We start from the raw sequence: 20,162 nt of genomic DNA, 5'->3' as shown, positions 1-20,162 counted from the left end.
GAAAACAGAGAGCATAATAAGTATGATAAAACTACTTTGCTCATAAAGTTTAGAATTAACAAACTGTTTATATAACTATTGTGGGTTATAACTTTCAGACTTAACAATAAAGGGCAGAAACTGTACGAAACCACTGCAGCATATAGGAGAAGAGCAAATATGCTTTTGCCAGATGTCACTAATCACTTGCATAAGACATGATATTGATCCTTCCAAGCCAGTGCACCACACCAGAGGCAGTTTAAAACAGAAATGGAACCAAGGGGTATATTTACTAAAGTGAGAGTTTTTAGAAGTAGAGATGTTGCCCATAGTAACCAATCAGATTCTAGCTATTATCTTCTAGAAGGTGAACATGTTAAGTAGAATTTGATTGGTTGCTACTATGGGCAACAGCTCCACTTCTAAAAACTCTCACTTTAGTAAATATACCCCCTAGGGCTGAAATCAAGTTGTGGTCTCCTATACAATTAATGTTTTCTCAGTATTCAATGTAATTTCACAAGAACAAGTACTATAAAGAACAATAAATTAGAGCTACCACTAAGCCACAATATTACACTGACAGTGCCATTTTGTATCCCCATATTTTAAAATATATTTTTTTACCATTTTTTATTGTTTTATTCTACAATTTTAAGAACTTTGTTGTTGAAAAATGTGATTGGTAATCCCCAACTGTTTATTTCCTTTCAACTTTTAGATCTGCCCTTCCTCTGCCTGCCTGCCAATCCAGTCCTGTACTTCACAAATATTACAAACAGAAGAAAACACCATAATGGTCTATACGAAAAACATATTAAAAACAAGGACAAATTACAAAGAGTTATCTGCGTTTTTAGCAAGCACTGTTTTTCAAGCCCTAAGAATATTCATCAAGATGCTTGTGAGAAGCAACACAATAATATGATTAAACACAATGGGATATACTATGGAATAAGCTTTGTGTGACAGTACAGTAATTGTACGATATGTTATCTACAGTAGCAGAGCTCTGTACAGAGTCAATATTGTTGCTATTTGACACAAAATTGGAATAATAAGTTAACTATATTTCATTACTAATCACATTTTGGGTTATGTTTCTTACATTACCTGTTAATTGATGCTATATTTCCAGTCCCAAAAAAAGCTGTCACTATAAAAAACACCTAACACAACATTAAGGAAAATCCTTATTAGCTGAGAAAGCAGACATGGTCAGAAACTTGCCTGTGCAATGAGTAAGACTGCTATATTGCATTATCTTTCCGACACCATGATAACAGACCAATTAGATGTACTTTATATATATCCTATATTGTATAGTGAAAATGTAACAACAAAAACAAACTGACAAAATGAAACGTATCATTGGAACGTTGAGCCAATACTGGAAAACATAACTAAATGCTATTATGCTATAACTTAAGTGGTAATTATTATATTAACTCTGATTTCAGGTTATTTTTTCTGGATATGCTTCATAATGTCAAACATTCATTCACTAGGGATGGAACTTGCTGTTTACTTTACTGCACCTTAATATACAGTCAGGTCCATAAATATTGGGACATTGACAGAATTTTCATATTTTGTCCTCTATTCACCACCACAATGGCTTTGAAATGAAACAAACAAGATGTGCTTTAACTGCAGACTTTCAGATTTAATTTGAGGGTAATTACATCCAAATCAGGTGAACGGTGTAGGAATTACAACGGTTTCTATATGTGCCTCCCACTTTTTAAGGGGCCAAAAGTAATGGGACAAACTATACAATCCTAAATCTAACTTTCACTTTTTAATACTTTGTTGCAAATCCTTTGCAGGCAATTACAGCCTGAAGTCTGGAACGCATAGACATCACCAGACGCTGGGTTTCATCCCTGGTGATGCTCTGCCAGGCCTCTACTGCAAATGTCTTCAGTTCCTGCTTGTTCTTGGGGCATTTTCCCTTCAGTTTTGTCTTCATCAAGTGAAATGCATGCTCAATCGGATTCAGGTCAGGGGATTGACTTGGCCATTGCATAACATTCCACTTTTTAGCCTTAAAAAACTCTTTGATGCTTTTGCAGTATGCTTCGGGTCATTGTCCATCTGCACTGTGAAGCGCTGTCCAATGAGTTCTGAAGCATTTGACTGAATATGAGCATATAATATTGCCCGAAACACTTCAGAATTCATTCTGCTGCTTTTGTCAGCAGTCACATCATCAATAAATACAAGGGAACCAATTCCATTGGCAGCCATACATGCCCACGCCATGACACTACCACCACCATGCTTCACTGATGAGGTGGTATGTTTTGGATCATGAGCAGTTCCTTTCCTTCTCTTCTCTTCCCATCACTATGGTACAAGTTGATCTTTGTCTCATCTGTCAATAGGATGTTGTTCCAGAACTGTAATGGCTTTTTTAGATGTTGTTTGGCAAACTCTAATCTGGTCTTCCTGTTTTTGTGGCTCACCAATGGTTTGCATCTTGCGGTGAACCCTTTATATTCACTCTTGTGAAGTCTTCTCTTGATTGTTGACTTTGACACATATACATCTACCTCCTGGAGAGTGTTCTTGATTTGGCCAACTGTTGTGAAGGGGTTTTTCTTCACCAGGGAAATAATTCTTTTGTCATCCACCACATTTGTTTTCCGTGGTCTTTCGGGTCTTTTGGTGTTGCTGAGCTCTCCGATGCATTCTTTCTTTTTAAGAATGTTCCAAACAGTTGATTTGGCCACACCTAATGTTTTTGCTATCTCTCTGATGGGTTTGTTTTGATTTTTCAGCCTAATGATGGCTTGCTTCACTGATAGTGACAGCTCTTTGGATCTCATATTGAGAGTTGACAGCAACTGATTCCAAATGCAAATGTCACACCTAGAATCAACTCCAGACCTTTTACCTGCTTAATTGATAATGAAATAACGAGGGAATAGCCCACACCTGTCCATGAAATAGCTTTTGAGTTGATAGTCCCATTACTTTTGGCCCCTTAAAAAGTGGGAGGCACATATTCAAACTGTTGTAATTCCTACACCGTTCACCTGATTTGGATGTAATTACCCTCAAATTAAATCTGAAAGTCTGCAGTTAAAGTACATCTTGTTTGTTTCATTTCAAAACCATTGTGGTGGTGAATAGAGGCCAAAATCTGAAAATTCTGTCAATGTCCCAATATTTATGGACCTGACTGTATACTGTACTGCTTACTTAGCTCAGGCAAGCTTACATTCCTTTGAATGGAGAGGCACATTTTGCTAAAAACTCAGATATAAACAATCACCCTCTATTCCAGTGGTTCTCAAACTCGTCCTTAGGGCCCCACACAGGTCATGTTTTCCAGGTCACCCATCAGGTGCACAGGTGTATTCATTACTCACTGACACATTTTAAAAGATCCACAGGTGGAGCTAATTATTTCACTTGTGATTCTGTGAAGAGACCTGGAAAACATGCACTGTTTGGGGTCCTGTGGACCGAGTATGAGAACCTGTTCCACAAACACAAGAAAATTATTTTATTAATTATAAGGAACTTTTGATGTTCAAGAAATTCCTTACATTCCTACAGTTATTGCCTTTGCCAATTATATTTGTAAAAATGCCTCCAAGTTGCAAATCCCCTGACGCCAACCACTTATAATACATGTCTTATAATACCACCGCTTATTGCAGCAAGTTATCATCATTGATATATTCTGTACAAATCTGTACTCTAAATGTAGAAACCCCTCTTACCACCTTTGTACAATTCTCATCCCAGAATTGCAAGCTCTCTCTCCTACAACATTTGAGATCCTTTCCAATCTTTGCAATGATTTAATTCCCGCCATGACATAAATGCAAGTCTTCTAAAATCCAATCTTTGCAAACTCCCTATCATTTCATTTTTGTAAAACCCTCTCCACCCACCATTGTATGTGCTCCTGTTTCCCATATTTGAATGTCACCTCAAAGAAACGCAACATCATGGACTCATTATAAATTTGGGAGGATATGGAAATTTACAGATTAACCTTTCTTCCTTCGCTCATAGCTACTGTCCCCCTCAAGCTAAGAATATTTTAAATAAGTTTTTCCTTTGAAGCTACTTCACTAATGGTATTTTTCAGTAGGTGCCACAAGATGCGTGTAGACATCTGCGAAGGTATTTTAGTCTTCACTTAGCAATACAATGCCCCAAAAACGTGAGCAGGGATAAAAAGATTGCTGCACAAATTCTGTCCACAAGTGTCTATTTCTTGTAATGTAAACCCATGCTTAAAGCAGTATAATTAGATACAAACTATAAAACTTTATATATGTTAAGGATTTGCTACCAAATGCTTTATGCTTTTCATCTGAATACTAACAGGAAAATGACAAATCTGTGCAGTGGAATTACACAGAATATAAATACAGAGTAAAATAAATAGGCAGGTAGAAGAAGACAACAGTATATTATAAAAGCATGGATGACCCATAAGCTCCACAACTGTCATGATAAAAATGAAAATATATGTTCCTTAACCATCAGCAATATCTACAGTATAGATTAAACACAAAAAGGATACCAAAAAGAAAGACCTCCGAATGTCATCGCGATTCAGCTGTCGAAAATGAGTTATATCAGTACTGCAGGAGAAGTCAATACTGCTAAGCTGTGAAGGAAACGAGAGAAAAATCAATCTGATATGTCAACCTAGTCACTTTTAATAAAGGCAGAAATATTCTCCTCCCAGAAGATGATGAAATGGACAAGTGTCAGTAATACAGCAAAAGAGAACATTCTTAAATCAGCAGTTTCTGGAATGAGGATAATGGAAGACATTAAGCTGAACCATGCCAGAAAAATACTTCACAGTAAGAACATCAAAACCTGTATCTATTCTTAAATGCTTGTCGCAAGTCAATCTCCTCTAATATGTTCTTAGCAGCGAGAGAAAACTATGTGAAAGGTTTTTTTTACCATTAGTACCTGCTTAATGCATTTAGGGGTTGATTCAGCATTGCATGTAAGCATTATTGGGAATCTGCGCGTGAGCAGGACCCATTCTGTGTATGTACAGAACAGGTCCTGTGTGAGCACATGCAGCCCCTGCTATGCCTCCTGATTGACTGGCAGAGGCATCTGCGGCGTGAGGACGGCCGGCGTTCCTGGAAACGGGGGTGTGTCGCCTCCCTTTTTTCTGGAACTGGTAAGGCCAGGATCTGCGTCCATGGATGCAGTTTCATGGCCTCCAAGCCAGTCAGTCTGAGCAAGCTGGGGCTTACCGATGGTTATACAGTACTGTGCAAAAGTTTTCGGCAGGTGTGTAAAAAATGCTGCAAAGTAAGAATGGTTCCAAAAATAGAAGTGTTAATAGTTATTTTTATCAATTAAAAAAATGCAAAGTGAATGAACAGAAGAGAAATCTGTTTGGTATGACTGATTAATCATACACCTGACTATAATCCTAAAAATCCCTGATTTTGTGCAAGTGTACCTGGAAGAATTGATACTGTTTTGTATGCAAAGGGTGGTCACAGCCAATATTGATTTGATTTAGATTTATTTTCTGTTCATTCACTTTGCATTTTGTTAATTAATAAAAAATAAACTATTAACACTTCTATTTTTTAAAGCATTCTTACTTTGCAGCATGTTTTCCACACCTGCCTAAAACTTTTGCACAGTACTGTATAACCATTGCGACCATCGGATCGCAAATGTAGAAGGGGTGATAGACACATTCTGCCCCATTTGCATATTAGCAAGGACAGAATTGCAAAGCTGCCTCTGTTCGGCTTTGTAATTCCATCCTATGGTGAATCACCCCCTCAGTGGCTAATAATTATTTAAATCTCATCTTGTTTTTTTTTGTTCTTTTTTCAAACTTTCTTTATTCATCAGAGCATAAAAAAACATATCACAATTTAAACTGATATTATATATAAAATATAATCAATCAATCGTACAATAACACGATTTATATACATAAAACCTTTTCCCTGGACGTAGTCGGCTGGGACCTCCTCTCCCCTCTCCCACAAAATAGAATCAAATGTCTCTCTAATGTCAACCCGGAGGGTTATAAACAGTCGGAGGGTCATTAAGCAATATATACGAGTCTCATACCATGAAGTGTATCGAAAACAATTGAAAATTTGATGTTTAACAGATGTAGATACCGAGTCTATAAACCCTTCCCATAGCTGGAAAAAAGAAATTGTTTTAACCTCTTTTAGTAAAATGGATTCTAACCAGTCTATCCGAAAGATATTAAATAATTTATCCCTAAATAGTGATATCGATGGGGGCAATGGGTTTATCCACATTTGGAGTATACTATTACGGGCCACTGCAGAGGTTATAATTAACAATTTCTTACTTTCAGGTCCAGTTCGAACAGCAGGTGGTAGACTGCCCAATATTGCCCATTCCGCCAATAGGGGTAAATAGTTAACCAGCCAAGACGAGGCATATCTATTGACTGACGACCAAAACTCTCATATCAGGGGACATTCCCACATACAATGAACAAAATTTGCCTCCGCAGTCCCACATTTAGGACAAATGCTAGACCGACGCTCCCATCACAAACCTGCGTTGGGGGGAAATGTAGCTATTGTGGTATATATTATAAAACATTTCCCTATACATACTCGCTGAGAGAATAAGAAAATGAATTCAATATTTAGCCATAGATAAGTGAGGGAATAACTTTGACCATGAAGAGAGACCTGTAGTTATTTTTTCATGATCCATTGGAAGATGAAGAATTTTATAATGTAAGGATATCGTCCCTCCCCCCCATAGGACGAGCCAATAAAAGATTTAGGGGTCTATGTACTAAGCAGTGATAAGAGACAGAGTGAAAAGTGATAAGGTGCCAGCCAATCAGCTCCCAACTGTCATTTTTCAAACACAGCCTGTGAGATGACAGTTGGGAGCTGATTGGCTGGCACCTTATCACTTTTCACTCTGTCTCTTATCACTGCTTAGTACATAGACCCCCTAGATAGTTAGACCAGTCTGAAGGTGAGAACACCCAAATTACCGAGCTTACATAATGTTGAGCTTGATGGATCGCCCAAAAGTGAGATTGAGGTAGGTTATATTTAGTGGAAATGTCAGCCACCCGCAACGGTTCGCAAGTCTCAGTGTCAACAGTGCACGGACCCATAAGATCCCCTTTCTTTCCCAAGAACCAAAGGGCTGTTTGTCTTTTTTTAACATTTCTTTATTCATCAGAGCAAAAACATAGTACATCACTTCTCAGAGTATAATTGGTAATCATATTACAGTAATAGCATGTAGCTACCAGTAACAAGCCAATAAAGGAACCACATAGTCCCATCTTATAAACCTTTTGTAATAGCCTGCAAGTTGCTGGAACTCCCTTGATTTTGCCTGTAGATTTAAAGCAGCAATAATAATAAAATATAAATTATTTGTTGCTTTAAATCTACATGGTAAATAATTGGAATCGTACTTCCTGCAACTTGCAGGCTATTACATAAGTTTTCTAAGCTTGATCCATACTGTACATCAAGACAGTAGTTCTCAAACTGGGTGCAGTGGCACCCTGGGGTGCTGCAGAGCACTTGCAGGGGTACCATGGACTGGTGATTCAGTTGCAAAGCAAATTATTTATGGTCAGTGTGATAGGTAAAACCAGTGCTGGTGGCTGCCAATCATAAAATATGTGGACAAACAGAAGCACCACCCTATTGACCACTATATAACAACCTAGGGATGACAGGTAAGCACAATTTACTTAATTTATCCATTTTTGACAAGATTGTTAATAAGAAACTTTTGGCCTAGGGATGCTTTGGAAAATGTATGTATTACCTAGGGTGCCGTAATTCCAGAAAGTTTGGAAACGAATGCATTAAGAGATAAGACAGTGGTTCCCAATCTTTTTTGAACCACTGCACCCTAGAGTATTTTCACGGCACCACTTAAGCCAAAAATTTGTTATTGAGAAATTCAGAAAAAAAATTGTAAAGTAGTAAAGTGAAGCAAATTGTGTTTACCTGTCATCCTTATGTTGTTATGTGGTGGACAGGTTTGTGCTTCTGTTTGTCCATATATTTACATAATTTGATTTGGTGCTGTACCATCAACCTGAGGCACCCCTGCAATTGTCCCAACGCACCCCAGGGTGCCACGGCGCACAGTTTGGGAACCACTGAGATAAGGTTTTATGGATAAAAGGATTTTCTTTAATCTTAGAAAATGGTATATATATATGAATAATTTTTTTTACAGTGTGCATTGCATTAAAGGGGGAGATGTTTCAAACCATGATGAGAGATAAAGTGGAGAGAGATAAGGTGCCAACCAATCAGCTTCTGTCATGTTACAGGCTGTGTTTGAAAAATGACAGTTAGAAGCTGATTTGTTGGTACTTTATCTCTCCCCAAGCTTTGCTACATCTGCCCTCATATCTCTTACCATTGATTAAGTGATGCAGCTTCTACAGACTAGTTAGAGATTTATCAAACCTAAAGAGGAAGTATTGCCCATAACAATCAATTAGATTCTAGCTATCATTTTATAGAATGTACTGGATAAATGACAGCCAAATTCTGATTGGTTGATATGGCTAAAACATCTTTAGAAGGTTTGATAAAGCTCCCCCTGAATGATCTCTTTGATGGTGAATGTTTTCTGACATGATCCAAAAACCCAGTGCCATTGAATTTTCAAGTCCATAGTCCTTTAGAGGAGGCTTATTTAAATATGTTGCAGCATGACTAAAACCAAATTTACATACACATTTATTATAAACATACTGTATATATTGTGTTTAAATGGTTTAATAAATGTTATATTTGACTTATTATTTTTACTACTATTACATTTATAATATATAAAGATTCAACACCTGACAGGTATGTTTCTCATGATCTTAAAGACATTTTGATCTAAAAGTTTATGGTTAAATGCTTGATATGTGTTTCTTAGACATACATAAATAGTTAAATTGATATCAATATACATTTATTTTCAAAACAAAACTTCTAATGAATATTAGTATCTTCAAATGCAAAGCAAACAAGTAATTTTCATTTACAACTACAGTAAAATTTAGAGGTGGGGAACTTTCATCATAATTTAAGGCACACATAGTAAATGTGTGCCATTGAAAATTAATTTGTGGAATTGCTCTGCTCATTAATGCCTAACGCCAATCGGTTGTGTTATAACAAATAATCCTAATTTGTAGAAGGCCTTATTTCTGTTTGTAGTCCATGATATGACAAAACCAGGTAAATTTAACAAATATAGATGACAGCTCATCATTACCTAAAGAAATAAACCTTGGTTCATCTTGAAAATTGCAACAACTTTATAAGATTGTTCAGATGCAGTTGCAACAACAATAAAGTGTTATAATGAAAGAGGCTCTCATGAGGATCACCATAGGACAGACAGATGAAGAGTTACCTGTGCAGCACAGTATAAGTGTATTAGAGTCACCAGCCTCAGAACTTGCCTATTAACAGCAACTCAGCAACTGTGTAAAATAGACATTCATAGAAACAACTGCTGAAGAAGAGTACTATGAAGAAGACACTTGGCCATGAAACAGGCAGTAGCCATCATACTAGTGGAAATCTGTTGTGAAAGCTTAGTTTATAAGGAACATTATATTTTAAATAATTATATATTTACAGTTAGTATGTTCAGCATTTATAAATAATATAGCCATGCAATACAATGTCCGACCTTTGTACACACTTATAGTAAATAAGGTGAGTTGTCTTTAAGACAACTCCATGCAGTACATTGTTTTTCTTAGGAAACTGACCATTTCCGAACAATTCTGAGCTAAGGTTAAGATTCTACCAAATGAGGAAGGCTGTAGACGATACACATCCCATGAAGAAAATTATTCCTATTCTATTGCCAAAGACAGGCCCACAAGAATAAACTTTACCAAAGTCTGATGAATGTTATATTTGAATATGCCAAATGTCATTACATGCTTATATAATGTAGAATGTTCTAGAAATATGATGTCAGTGGGTGTGGTAAAGGAGATTGCAATGAAATGTATAAAATCTATGTTACAGATATGACAACTTGTCAATCTGTATTGTAACCCTGGGAGAGGTGAACGCTCCCAGTCTGGGCTTTGATCTATATAATTAATTAATGAATTACAAGTTCTTAAATATATTGTATTGGAGTTAATTACTTTATGCAACCATAGAAAACCTGGTAAATAGAAATATTCAACACTGTTCTTTGGTCCGATCAATCCAAATTTGAGATTTTAGGTTACATATGCCAAATCTTCCTGAGATGCAGAGAAGACGAGGGGATAATGTTTGGATGAAGAGGTGGTGTGATGTGCTATACTGTTGACACGTTGACAATTTACCACAGTATTCTGCAACGACAGGTAATCCCATCTGATTTGTAAGCAAGAAACAGTTATGATCCCGCACCGATATCTCAGTAAACACCTGGTCCAGAGAATAGGCAATATGCTTATTTTAAATGACCCAAAAATTCCATCAATATATTACAGTATCTATTTATTTCTAATATATGTGGAGGTGCTCCCTGACAATATCGTAAGCTACAATAATTAAATCAACAAGAACAAAAAGACAAGATTTATGTCTGGTGCACTTATTGGATCAGTACATTTCTATGTCAAAAATATTCTCTGGAATAATCTTAAAATATAATCCTTTATTTTTTATTCTTTTAAAAAAAGCAGTGTCCAAAAATAGGCACAATATTACAATAAAGTCAAAAGTTTGAAGAAATGTGTTATGATATGTAAAAAAAAGTGCTTAAAGTGATTTTCCTGCTGTCGTCGGTCTTGTCACGTGATTTATTTGTGTACTTCCGAGTTATAGCTATCTTATTGTAAAGTTGTGCTGATACAATTTTACATTTAAATAGCTCAACAGTGGGCTTTAGTTATGATTATATAGTTGTATAATCATAATAATGTACTTGATTTTCGGATAATATTTGAAGGTGCTATCATTCGTCTCTGTAGCTGTATATTTTGTCTCTTTCTTTATAACAATCAGGTGGTGTTGTATATGATAGTGTCAAGTACTTTGCGTGATAGTGGGTGTTCATTTATTTATTCAGAACACAGGGTAAATGGCAACTATTCTCCACAGTGCCTTTATTTTTTACCAGCTCATTTGAAGAGTTAATATGTGGTTAATGGGCTTGTCAATATAGTTACATAATTGTAATTTCTATTTTTACCACTCTGACATATATCCCATCTCCATCTACACATCTGTCTCAGTTTTTTAGTTTAAATATGCTGGATATCAGTTATTCAATATCTGCATATATATATTTGCAACTTTGTTCTTAACTCAAAGATGTTGCCATTCCTATTATTTGTATCAGTATAATTGTGACAGTGACGTTCTGGTATTCCCAAGATAAAGGTCTGTCTGTCCTAATCATATAGCTCTATCATTATTTCATTGATAATGTGTCCCAGTCAAAATATATCTCAGTTTCCAAAGTTTCCTTGAAATGCGGAGTTTGCTGGCAGACACTGCAGTATATGGTACTTAATCCTCTCAGCTAACTTAGCTGCTCTTATCACTGTATTTCATCCCCACATCACCCTCGATCACTCTAGCCCCCATATACACTCGGTATTTAGATATGCAGTTTAATTAATGAGTACACATAACAACGTGTTTCAGCATCTGATAGTGCTTAGACCGGCAGAAGCGTGTGGAATGCTGACGCGCGTTTCACCAAGGGGCTGCTTTCACCAAGGGGCTGTGTTAGTTGGGTAGTCTTTATATTACCAACAGGACAATGATGCAAAACCCTACCTAGGTGTGAACTGTTTGACAAAGGATAGCATAGGCAAATGCAGTGGGGGGTTCAGGTTGTCTGGAAACCCCCCACCCCAGCCCACACCATGATGACCACAATATAAATAGCATATAATTCTAAAAATTGCATGTTTTTAAGATCCCCACAGTGTCACAAATTAAATAATTGGCGCTTCCTGTTGATCTTTTAAAATGTGTGAGCCAGTAATGAATACACTTGTGTACCAACTAGGAGATCTGGAAAACATGCATTCTTATGGTGCATACACACGGTAAAATTTTTCTTTAGATCTGAACGATAACAATTTTTAAAATAGTTTAATCGTTCATATCTGAAAGAAAAATCTGACATGTGGGCAACAATGAACAATGAACGATGCGCGTTCCCGTTTGTCAGATAGCGATATCTGACATCTAATGTGTTTGCAGTCAGTTTTGGATGATTTCCATTAATTTTAATACAGTAAAAAAATCATTCAATCGTTTGCAAATCATATAATCGTTCATCTGACATATCTGACCATGTGTATGCACTTTTGGGGCTGCACTGATATAGACAATCTTTAGGGTCAATTATTATTGCTGTATACTAATGCACTATCCAATGCATAAGGAGACCGATCTGTACATATATGTCCAGAGCAGTGCAAGGTTATTTTGCTGCTCCACCTGATTCCCAAACTTGCTCTGGAATGGAGCCCCCATCTGAAATATAAATATTCAGCTCAGGCAGGATGTCCCTACTTCCGCATATAACGGCATACCGTGATTGCTGGTCCTGTATATGTCAGAATTATTACATACACTTTACTTCGTTTGATGTATATTATAGCTGGTTAAGTGCTGATTATGCCCTCTTCATGTAATGACCACACCTACTTTAAAATCAATCATTTGGAAACCCCTCTTTAGGAATCCTGCGTTTGCCCCTGGAAAGTGATGGAGTGATCTGGACTTCACAGTCACCTGGCCTAAACCTAATAGAGCTTGAGTTAGACAAGATGGACCGGAAAGTAAAGTGCAGTATATATGGGAACTCCTTCAAGACTGTTGGAAAAGCATCTCATTGTCGCTGCACGCCTTGCTGCGTTGTGTGCACATGGCTGCGGCTCCCTAGGAGCGCAGGTCGACCTGTTGGGTATTTAAAGTGAAAGCAGTGCCGAATGTGACGTAACGTTCCGTGTCAGTTCAAGCGTCCTCCCTATAAAAGGGAGACGCTAAGCACAAACAGTGCCAGAGATTTAGATCACATCCCTAGCTCCAGCGATCCTGATTCTTATTGTTCCTATTAAACTGTTCCCGACTATTCCTGTATCAGTTACTGTTATTGTACATTATTGCCTGTCCCTACACGTCTCCAATCACATTCAGCCTTCAACCAGTGCCTACCAGTAATATACGGGGAAGCCAAACAGAGGGCAGCGACCTGCGTGTCAGGCGCCACAAAGTCCAAACTTCCTTGCAGGAGCCACTGGCAAAAACCCTGGCATTCTAGACTCTGCGGGCCAAATGTAATAGGTAGTCTGTTTTGGTAAATTGCGAGTTTGGTGCTAAACTCGCAATTTTTCACAACTCTCCAATGTAATAGGGTAATTGGAGAACCACAAATACCAGCATGCAGGGCATTACGGGCCCGCTGGCACTTGTAGTTCCACAACTAAAGAAATACGTAAATAAACAAACATACACCGTGAATGTAAAATTTTATTAAAACATACATGGACACTCACACTCACATATACTCACCTAGTATCCGAAGTAATCCATAGGGGTGTACCTGAAAAAAAAAAATCCATACTCACCTCTCCTATGTGTAGATCACGTCCACCGGCAATCCAGGGGTTAAAATAAAAAACCGCAAAAAACCCGATCCATGCCAGACTGAGCAAAGGTATATGTGTACACATACCTTTGCTCCGCGTAAATGACCGGGGCACACATGTGCCCCGTCAGTGAAGGGGCCACCAGCCAATCAGGGAGCATCTCCGTCGGAGCAGCTCCCTGATTAGCTGAATGCGGCCAGCCTGTGTGTCCCATAGACTTCTATGGTAAGAAATCCTCATTGAAGTCTATGGTGGGAACCGCTGCATCATAGCCGCAAGATTAATAGAGGTTAATCTTGTGGTACACAGAAGCCATCACGGATCTCACTGATCTGTGATGGCTTCTCTAAATCTCGCACCTTTTAATGCTACTCACATTAAAAGGTTAAAGTTTACATAGTCCTAAACTCGCAAATGCAGTAGCCTCGAGCTGAAAAGTTCGCAGGCTATTGAATTTGCGAGTTTCAGTACAAACTCGCACTTTTTAAAAGTGCGAGTTTGTACTGTTACTAAAACAGACTACCTATTACATTTGGCCCTGTGCCTCTAATCTGGGTATTAGTCAATCCCCTAGTACAGGCTAGCATCCACACTTACAACGCCTGAGTATGCAACACTCATGAAGTTAGTTCAGGGAATACCAAGAACATGCAAAGCTGTTATCAAGGCAGAGAGTGGTTACTTCGAAGAATCTAAAATCTAAGATACAATTGTTTTACTGGTTCCTGCATAATTTCATTTGTGCCATTTTATAGTTTTGATGACTTTAGTAATATTCTAAAACACTTCTATGAGTAGGTTATAGGACATGTTTGTTTGCTATACTTTTAAAGTAAGCACATATGACAGTGGTTCCCAAACTGTGCGTCGTGGCACCCTGGGGTACCTCGGGACACTTGCAGGGGTGCATCAGGTTGGTAGTCCATCACCAAGTCAAATTATTTATGTTCAATGTAATGTAAATATGTGGACAAACAGATGTGTAAACCTGTCTACCACCACATAACTGAACCTAAGGAACATACTGTAGGTAAGCACAATCTACTTCACTTTACTACTTAACTACATTTTTTTCTGAATTTCTTAATAACAAACTTTTGGCTTAGGGGTGCCATGAAAACAATGCTGATATTCTAGGGAGTCGTGATTAAAAAAAGTTTGGGAACCACTGACATATGATATTAATTCTGTCTCTGCAACAAAAGTAACAGATTGTAAAGTATTTGGAGCTGGTACTAACCGAAAGACAAGCAGCGTGAAATAAAGTTAATATATCCAACTTGTTTAGGTATTGTTTTATGCATGGATTATTTAACACAATTTATAATTTACCTCAAAATTATACAATTAGTAATTTATTAAAATAATTATTAAAACTATCCTGATTAATCAGAAAATTATTTGAATAGATTAATTGGTATTGATAAAATGTAACACTTTATAAATAAACTGTAGGATGTACTTTAAGCTACTAATCCAGATCACATATTTTCCACACGTCTTTGTGGAGGTGCAGAAATATTCTGTACACCTCCCTGTGATGAGATAATTGAGTAAATTGTGCCTCATAAAAGAACATTTAATATAAAGCCTTGTAACCTGTAATTTGTAGAGATGTAGAAGAGAAATGATTGTAATTCAGCAAGAAATAGTGATTGTTTTTGGACATAAAAAACAGTGTTAAATGATATAGCATCACTCTGCTCTTTCACTACTATGGCTGTATTGTAAAATATGCTCATTGTGGGTAAAGGATTTGGAAAAGTAAAACTATTTATGTTGATTAAACTATCATAAAAGCACACATTTTCCTGCATATGGAATTTACCAGTCCCATAGAGACACAATTGGACAATTTAATCTTTTCAGTGTGCGGATAAAAACATTTGTCGGGATAACTATAACAACATTGTAGGGCTGTTATCTATGCCAGCTCATATTTTTCTGCTAAGCATTCTGTGCTCCACATCGCCAAACTCCAACTGGAACAACAAGATTACTTTACATAGACATTGTATCAAGCCAACAATGGACATATTATTGTTGTGTTTTCAGATGTTTATAAGGCTGTTAAACAACTAATTTGTCATTCTACATGCATACAATTCAAATGTGCTATGTACATGATACAGTACTGCTTACAGATCTTTCCTTAAATGCCTCCAATGCACGCTGAGATAAAATATATTGCACTTTATTTAATATTCTTTTAATAGCATTTTAGCTAATACAATATTAACCTTGCATGTTTTTCTTATTGCAATATTTGCTATTGTATTCAGAAACATCATGCCTCTTTAGTTGCAGAATGACTAATAAAACTGTACATAGTAATGGCAGATGATGCTGGATCAATCAGAAATGACTGGATACAGAGCTCCAGAAAACACATCTTTTGAATATCGACACTGGACTGTCTTACAAAATGGCCACCAGATAATGCATGAAGAAAGGGACAGGGGGCCACACAGTGACATCAATCCGCCAGCGGCATAACTTTAATAAACATTCACATCCTACCTTTTTTGAAGAGTAAGGAACATACAGTAACAAATTGGGCCTGGAAACTCCGCCAGATCTTGTAATGAAAAATGGGGCAAGTTGAGAAGACCCCTCCTGTGATGCATCTGCATTAGAGACCATGATGGTAGTGTTAGGTATGGAATCACTGCACAGAGAAACACGATCTCTGTTATGATTGACCAATGTATTGGACCTGGGCAGAGCTTCATAAATATTCAGAATAGGGATGTGCAGGCTCGGATAGGTTAGAATTTTCCTGCCAAGTTCGGACTTATTCCGCCAAAAATCGGGTCTCAGAAAGAGGCAAAACGTAAGTAACCTAACCTCCCCTGCACCCCTCCTAACCCTCCCTTAGTGGTGCCTAACCCTAACCTCCCCCTTAGTACCTAACCCCTAACCTACCCCCAGGGGTGCCTAAACCTAACCCCCCCTTACCGCTCCCTAAACCTAACCCTAACCTCTCCCCCCTAGGGGTGCCTAACACTATTCTCCCCCCCCCAAACCTAACCCTGCTAGACTCCCTAATCCTAACCCTCCCCTCACCCCCCCTGCGACTAACGCTAAGGGCACCCCGGACTTACCGTCATTCGTGATGGCGCCCTTGGCGTTCCGGCGTCGGGATTATGATAGGCGCCGGTATTTCGACACCTATCATAAATCCCTCTCTGGCATTCCGCTGTCGGGATTGTGACCGGCGGCCACAATATACTTTTGCTATGGGGCCTTCAAATACTTAGTTACGCCCCTGATCAGGCCCATAAGCACCTACGACACTTCCGACACTAACCTTATCCTTTTTTTTTTCCTGGGTTTCCTCCAGAGCTTCTCACAGATCGTAGACAAATTACAAGGGGAGGTGTAAGCGGGAAGACCAGTCACAAGCAGGGCCTTCTCTTCCATTGGGCATTAAGGGCAGTTGCCCAAGAGCCCAAAGCTTCAAGGGGCCCTCCAGCCACTGCAGCCGCGGCCAGTTAGTAAATGTTTATTTTTCTTTAAAGCACTAGTCTGTGTCCAATCCGCCAGCCCCCCCAGGTGACGAGCGACCTTACCCCCCCCATGACGAGCGACCCCCCCTTCCCCTGGTATGCAGCCGCAGGCCCAGCTGCACCGCGTGTGTAGCGCTGACCGGACGTAGTTCGGTCAGCACTACACAGTGACAAACACACAGCCACCGGCGCCGGCAGGTGTGTGTTTGTTTTAGCAGCCGATGAGAGTCAGACAGACTCTGATCGGCTGCTGTGCCCACTGCCGGAGCCAGGCTCCATCTTCTGGCTCCCGCAGTGGATAATGGGAGAGACGTCATGACGCCTCTCCCATAATGCAGAGCGGGCAGGACCGGGAGGATGGACGGAGGAGTGGATGGCGGCGGTGAGGATTCAGGTAAGTGTTCATTTTTTTTTTTATTACGTGTGTGTCTACTGGGGGGGTGTACCACTTCTGGGGGCACAACAAGGGGGTGGGACTACTATTGGGGGGACTACTACTGGGGGCACAACAAGGTTGGGACTACTACTGGGGGCACTACAAGAGGGGGACTACTACTGGGGGCACTACAAGGAATGGTCTACTACTGGGGGCAATACAAGGGGGGGACTACTACTGGGGGCAATACAAGGGGGGATTACTACTTGGGGCAATACAAGGGGGGGACTACTACTGGGGGCAATACAAGGGGGGATTACTACTGGGGGCAATACAAGGGGGGATTACTACTGGGGGCAATACAAGGGGGGATTACTACTGGGGGCAATACAAGGGGGGACTATTACTGGGGGCACTACAAGGGGGAACTACTACTGGGGGCACTACAAGGGGGGGACTACTACTGGGGGCAATACAAGGGGGGGGACTACTACTGGGGGCAATACAAGGGGGGGACTACTACTGGGGGCAATACAGGGGGGGACTACTACTGGGGGCAATACAGGGGGGGACTACTACTGGGGTAATACAAGGGGGGACAACTACTAGGGGCACTACAAGGGGGGCAACTACTAGGGGCACTACAAGGGGGGACTACTACTAGGGGCACTGCATAGGGGGGGACTACCACTGGGGGCACTGCATAGGGGGGGACCACTACTGAGGGCTCTATATAAAGGGCAATACTGGGGGTACTGCATAGGGGGGGGACTACAACTGGGGCCACTATTTAAAGGGCACTGCATAAGGGGTACCGCTATTGGGGACACTGCATGGGGGGTCTACTACTGGGGGCACTAAATAAGGGGCATTGCATAGGGGGTACCACTACTGGGGAAACTGCATTGAGGGGACTACTACTGGGGGCATTATAAAAGGGGCTTACTACTGGGGGCACAATGGGTGGGTAGGGGCCCCAGTGCAGTGCTTTGCCCAGGGCCCACACTGCTGTTAATACAGCTCTGGTCACAAGCCACAGTCAAGAGACTGTGACATGTGACTGTTTCTCCTACTCACACCACCCATCTGATGTCATTGTAAAGTGGTGAAAAGAATTTGTATTACAGAAACAAAGGAGCCCTAGAAAAAACAATTGAATGGAAATGACACATACAGCTTCATCTAGGGGAATAACAATATTACATTTTAACAGTTATTTGGTGGTAGTAGTATGCCATTTTAATGTACAGTCTTGGCTGAAGAACATCTTTTGCTCACATGAAGACATAAACCTGTAGGCTAGTCATGTCACCCAGCCCCCATTGTACAAGGTAAGAGGCATGATACAAGCCAGACACCACTTCATATTCATCAGCTTTCCTTCTTTAGAAGGTGACCTTTACCAAAGACTAGAAAACCAATAATCACACAAGTAAACAAATGTATTGAATTCCTTGAAGGTGAAATTAGCACAGACATTTTCTGAAACACCAGTGTCTACATAATGTGAGAATTATTAGGATCTCAAAATTGTTCCTCAATCCTTTGCAAACCAATCCATAATAAGTTTGTTTTTAATTTAATATGAAAAAACAACACAGACACATGTATCATTGTGCCTTATTGCTATTATATTATGTGCTTTTTTATTATACTACAATTCATGTGCAGAACTAGAGAGGGCTGGAGGAGAAAGAATTCCAGAAATATCACGTAATCCCCCCTTCTCCAAGGTCCCTAATAGCCTTAAGGCCCCCTCAATGCACTCAGAAGGGAGGGTGATTCAAGGCTGACTGCAGACTGGTGGAATAGTGGATAAGAGATTAAGGAGTGAATGCCTTGTACTGTGTGCATCCACCAAAAACGTGGTGTGATAGACAATGTCATCGCCTTGCTGTAGCATAGATACAGAGGACAATGGCGAGGTAAGTTTACGCCCATTTACATAAGGAACCCAGCCTGCAACAGAGAAGCACAAGCCCTCTAGACTCCCTCGTTTTATAATCCTGGAACAGAAGAAGCAACATGAGGTGTAGTGTGGTTTGTATTCATACTTGTAGCAAAGGAATATTTTTGCCAAACAGTGTGCTTTTCTAGTCTATTACCATGAATTTGCTACATGATGACTTTCGAAATGTTGTAGACAAATATTATTTTGAGTAGATCTGTTGTGTAACTGATAAATAAATTAGTCTTTGTCTTATGGAATATTTGCATAGTTATGAACAAGTTGGGTACGGAATGCCAGCGCTCGGGATCCTGGCGGTATACTAACCCTCCCCCTCTCCCTACCCTAACCCTCCCTCCCCGGTGCCTAAACCTATCCTCCCCCCCTAGTGCCTAAACCTAACCTCCCCATCCCTTCACCCTAAACCTAACCTTCCCCTCTTAGTTCTTAACCCTAACCCCTAACCCTCCCCCTAACAGCAGTACTTACCATCAGGATGACTGCGCCGGAATTCTGACAGGTGTTGGGATTCCGGCGACTGCATTCTAAATACCGGCATCCCGACTGTCTGGATATTGACCGGATCCCCTATGAACCATATTCAAAATAGTAAGATAAAAACAATATATAATAACGAATAGAATAGGATTTCCCTTTGTGATATAGATGAAATTCTCACTTCAGTGGTTCAAGAACCATAAAATATAAGAATACATATAT

General features: G+C 39.5%; 1 protein-coding gene across 5 annotated transcripts in view; it reads right to left on the bottom strand.

Moving 5' to 3' along the window:
- Window positions 1–20,162, bottom strand: part of PIGN (phosphatidylinositol glycan anchor biosynthesis class N) — a 491,207-nt gene that overhangs the window by 96,300 nt on the left and 374,745 nt on the right. For all 5 annotated transcript variants that reach the window (XM_088471817.1, XM_088471818.1, XM_088471815.1 and 2 more), the window contains 2 exons: window positions 4,532–4,618; window positions 1,096–1,151 (listed from right to left, as the gene is read on the bottom strand). In XM_088471817.1, coding sequence (XP_088327943.1) covers window positions 1,096–1,151; window positions 4,532–4,618 — 143 coding nt within the window. The remainder of the gene's footprint in view (window positions 1–1,095; window positions 1,152–4,531; window positions 4,619–20,162) is intronic.

The sequence above is a fragment of the Taudactylus pleione genome, unplaced genomic scaffold (assembly GCF_031769625.1).
Source record: "Taudactylus pleione unplaced genomic scaffold, aTauple2 ptg000116l, whole genome shotgun sequence".
NCBI lineage: Eukaryota > Metazoa > Chordata > Amphibia > Anura > Myobatrachidae > Taudactylus > Taudactylus pleione.
The sequence above is the reverse complement of the archived record's forward strand: the minus strand, read 5'-3'. Positions and strand labels throughout refer to the sequence as shown.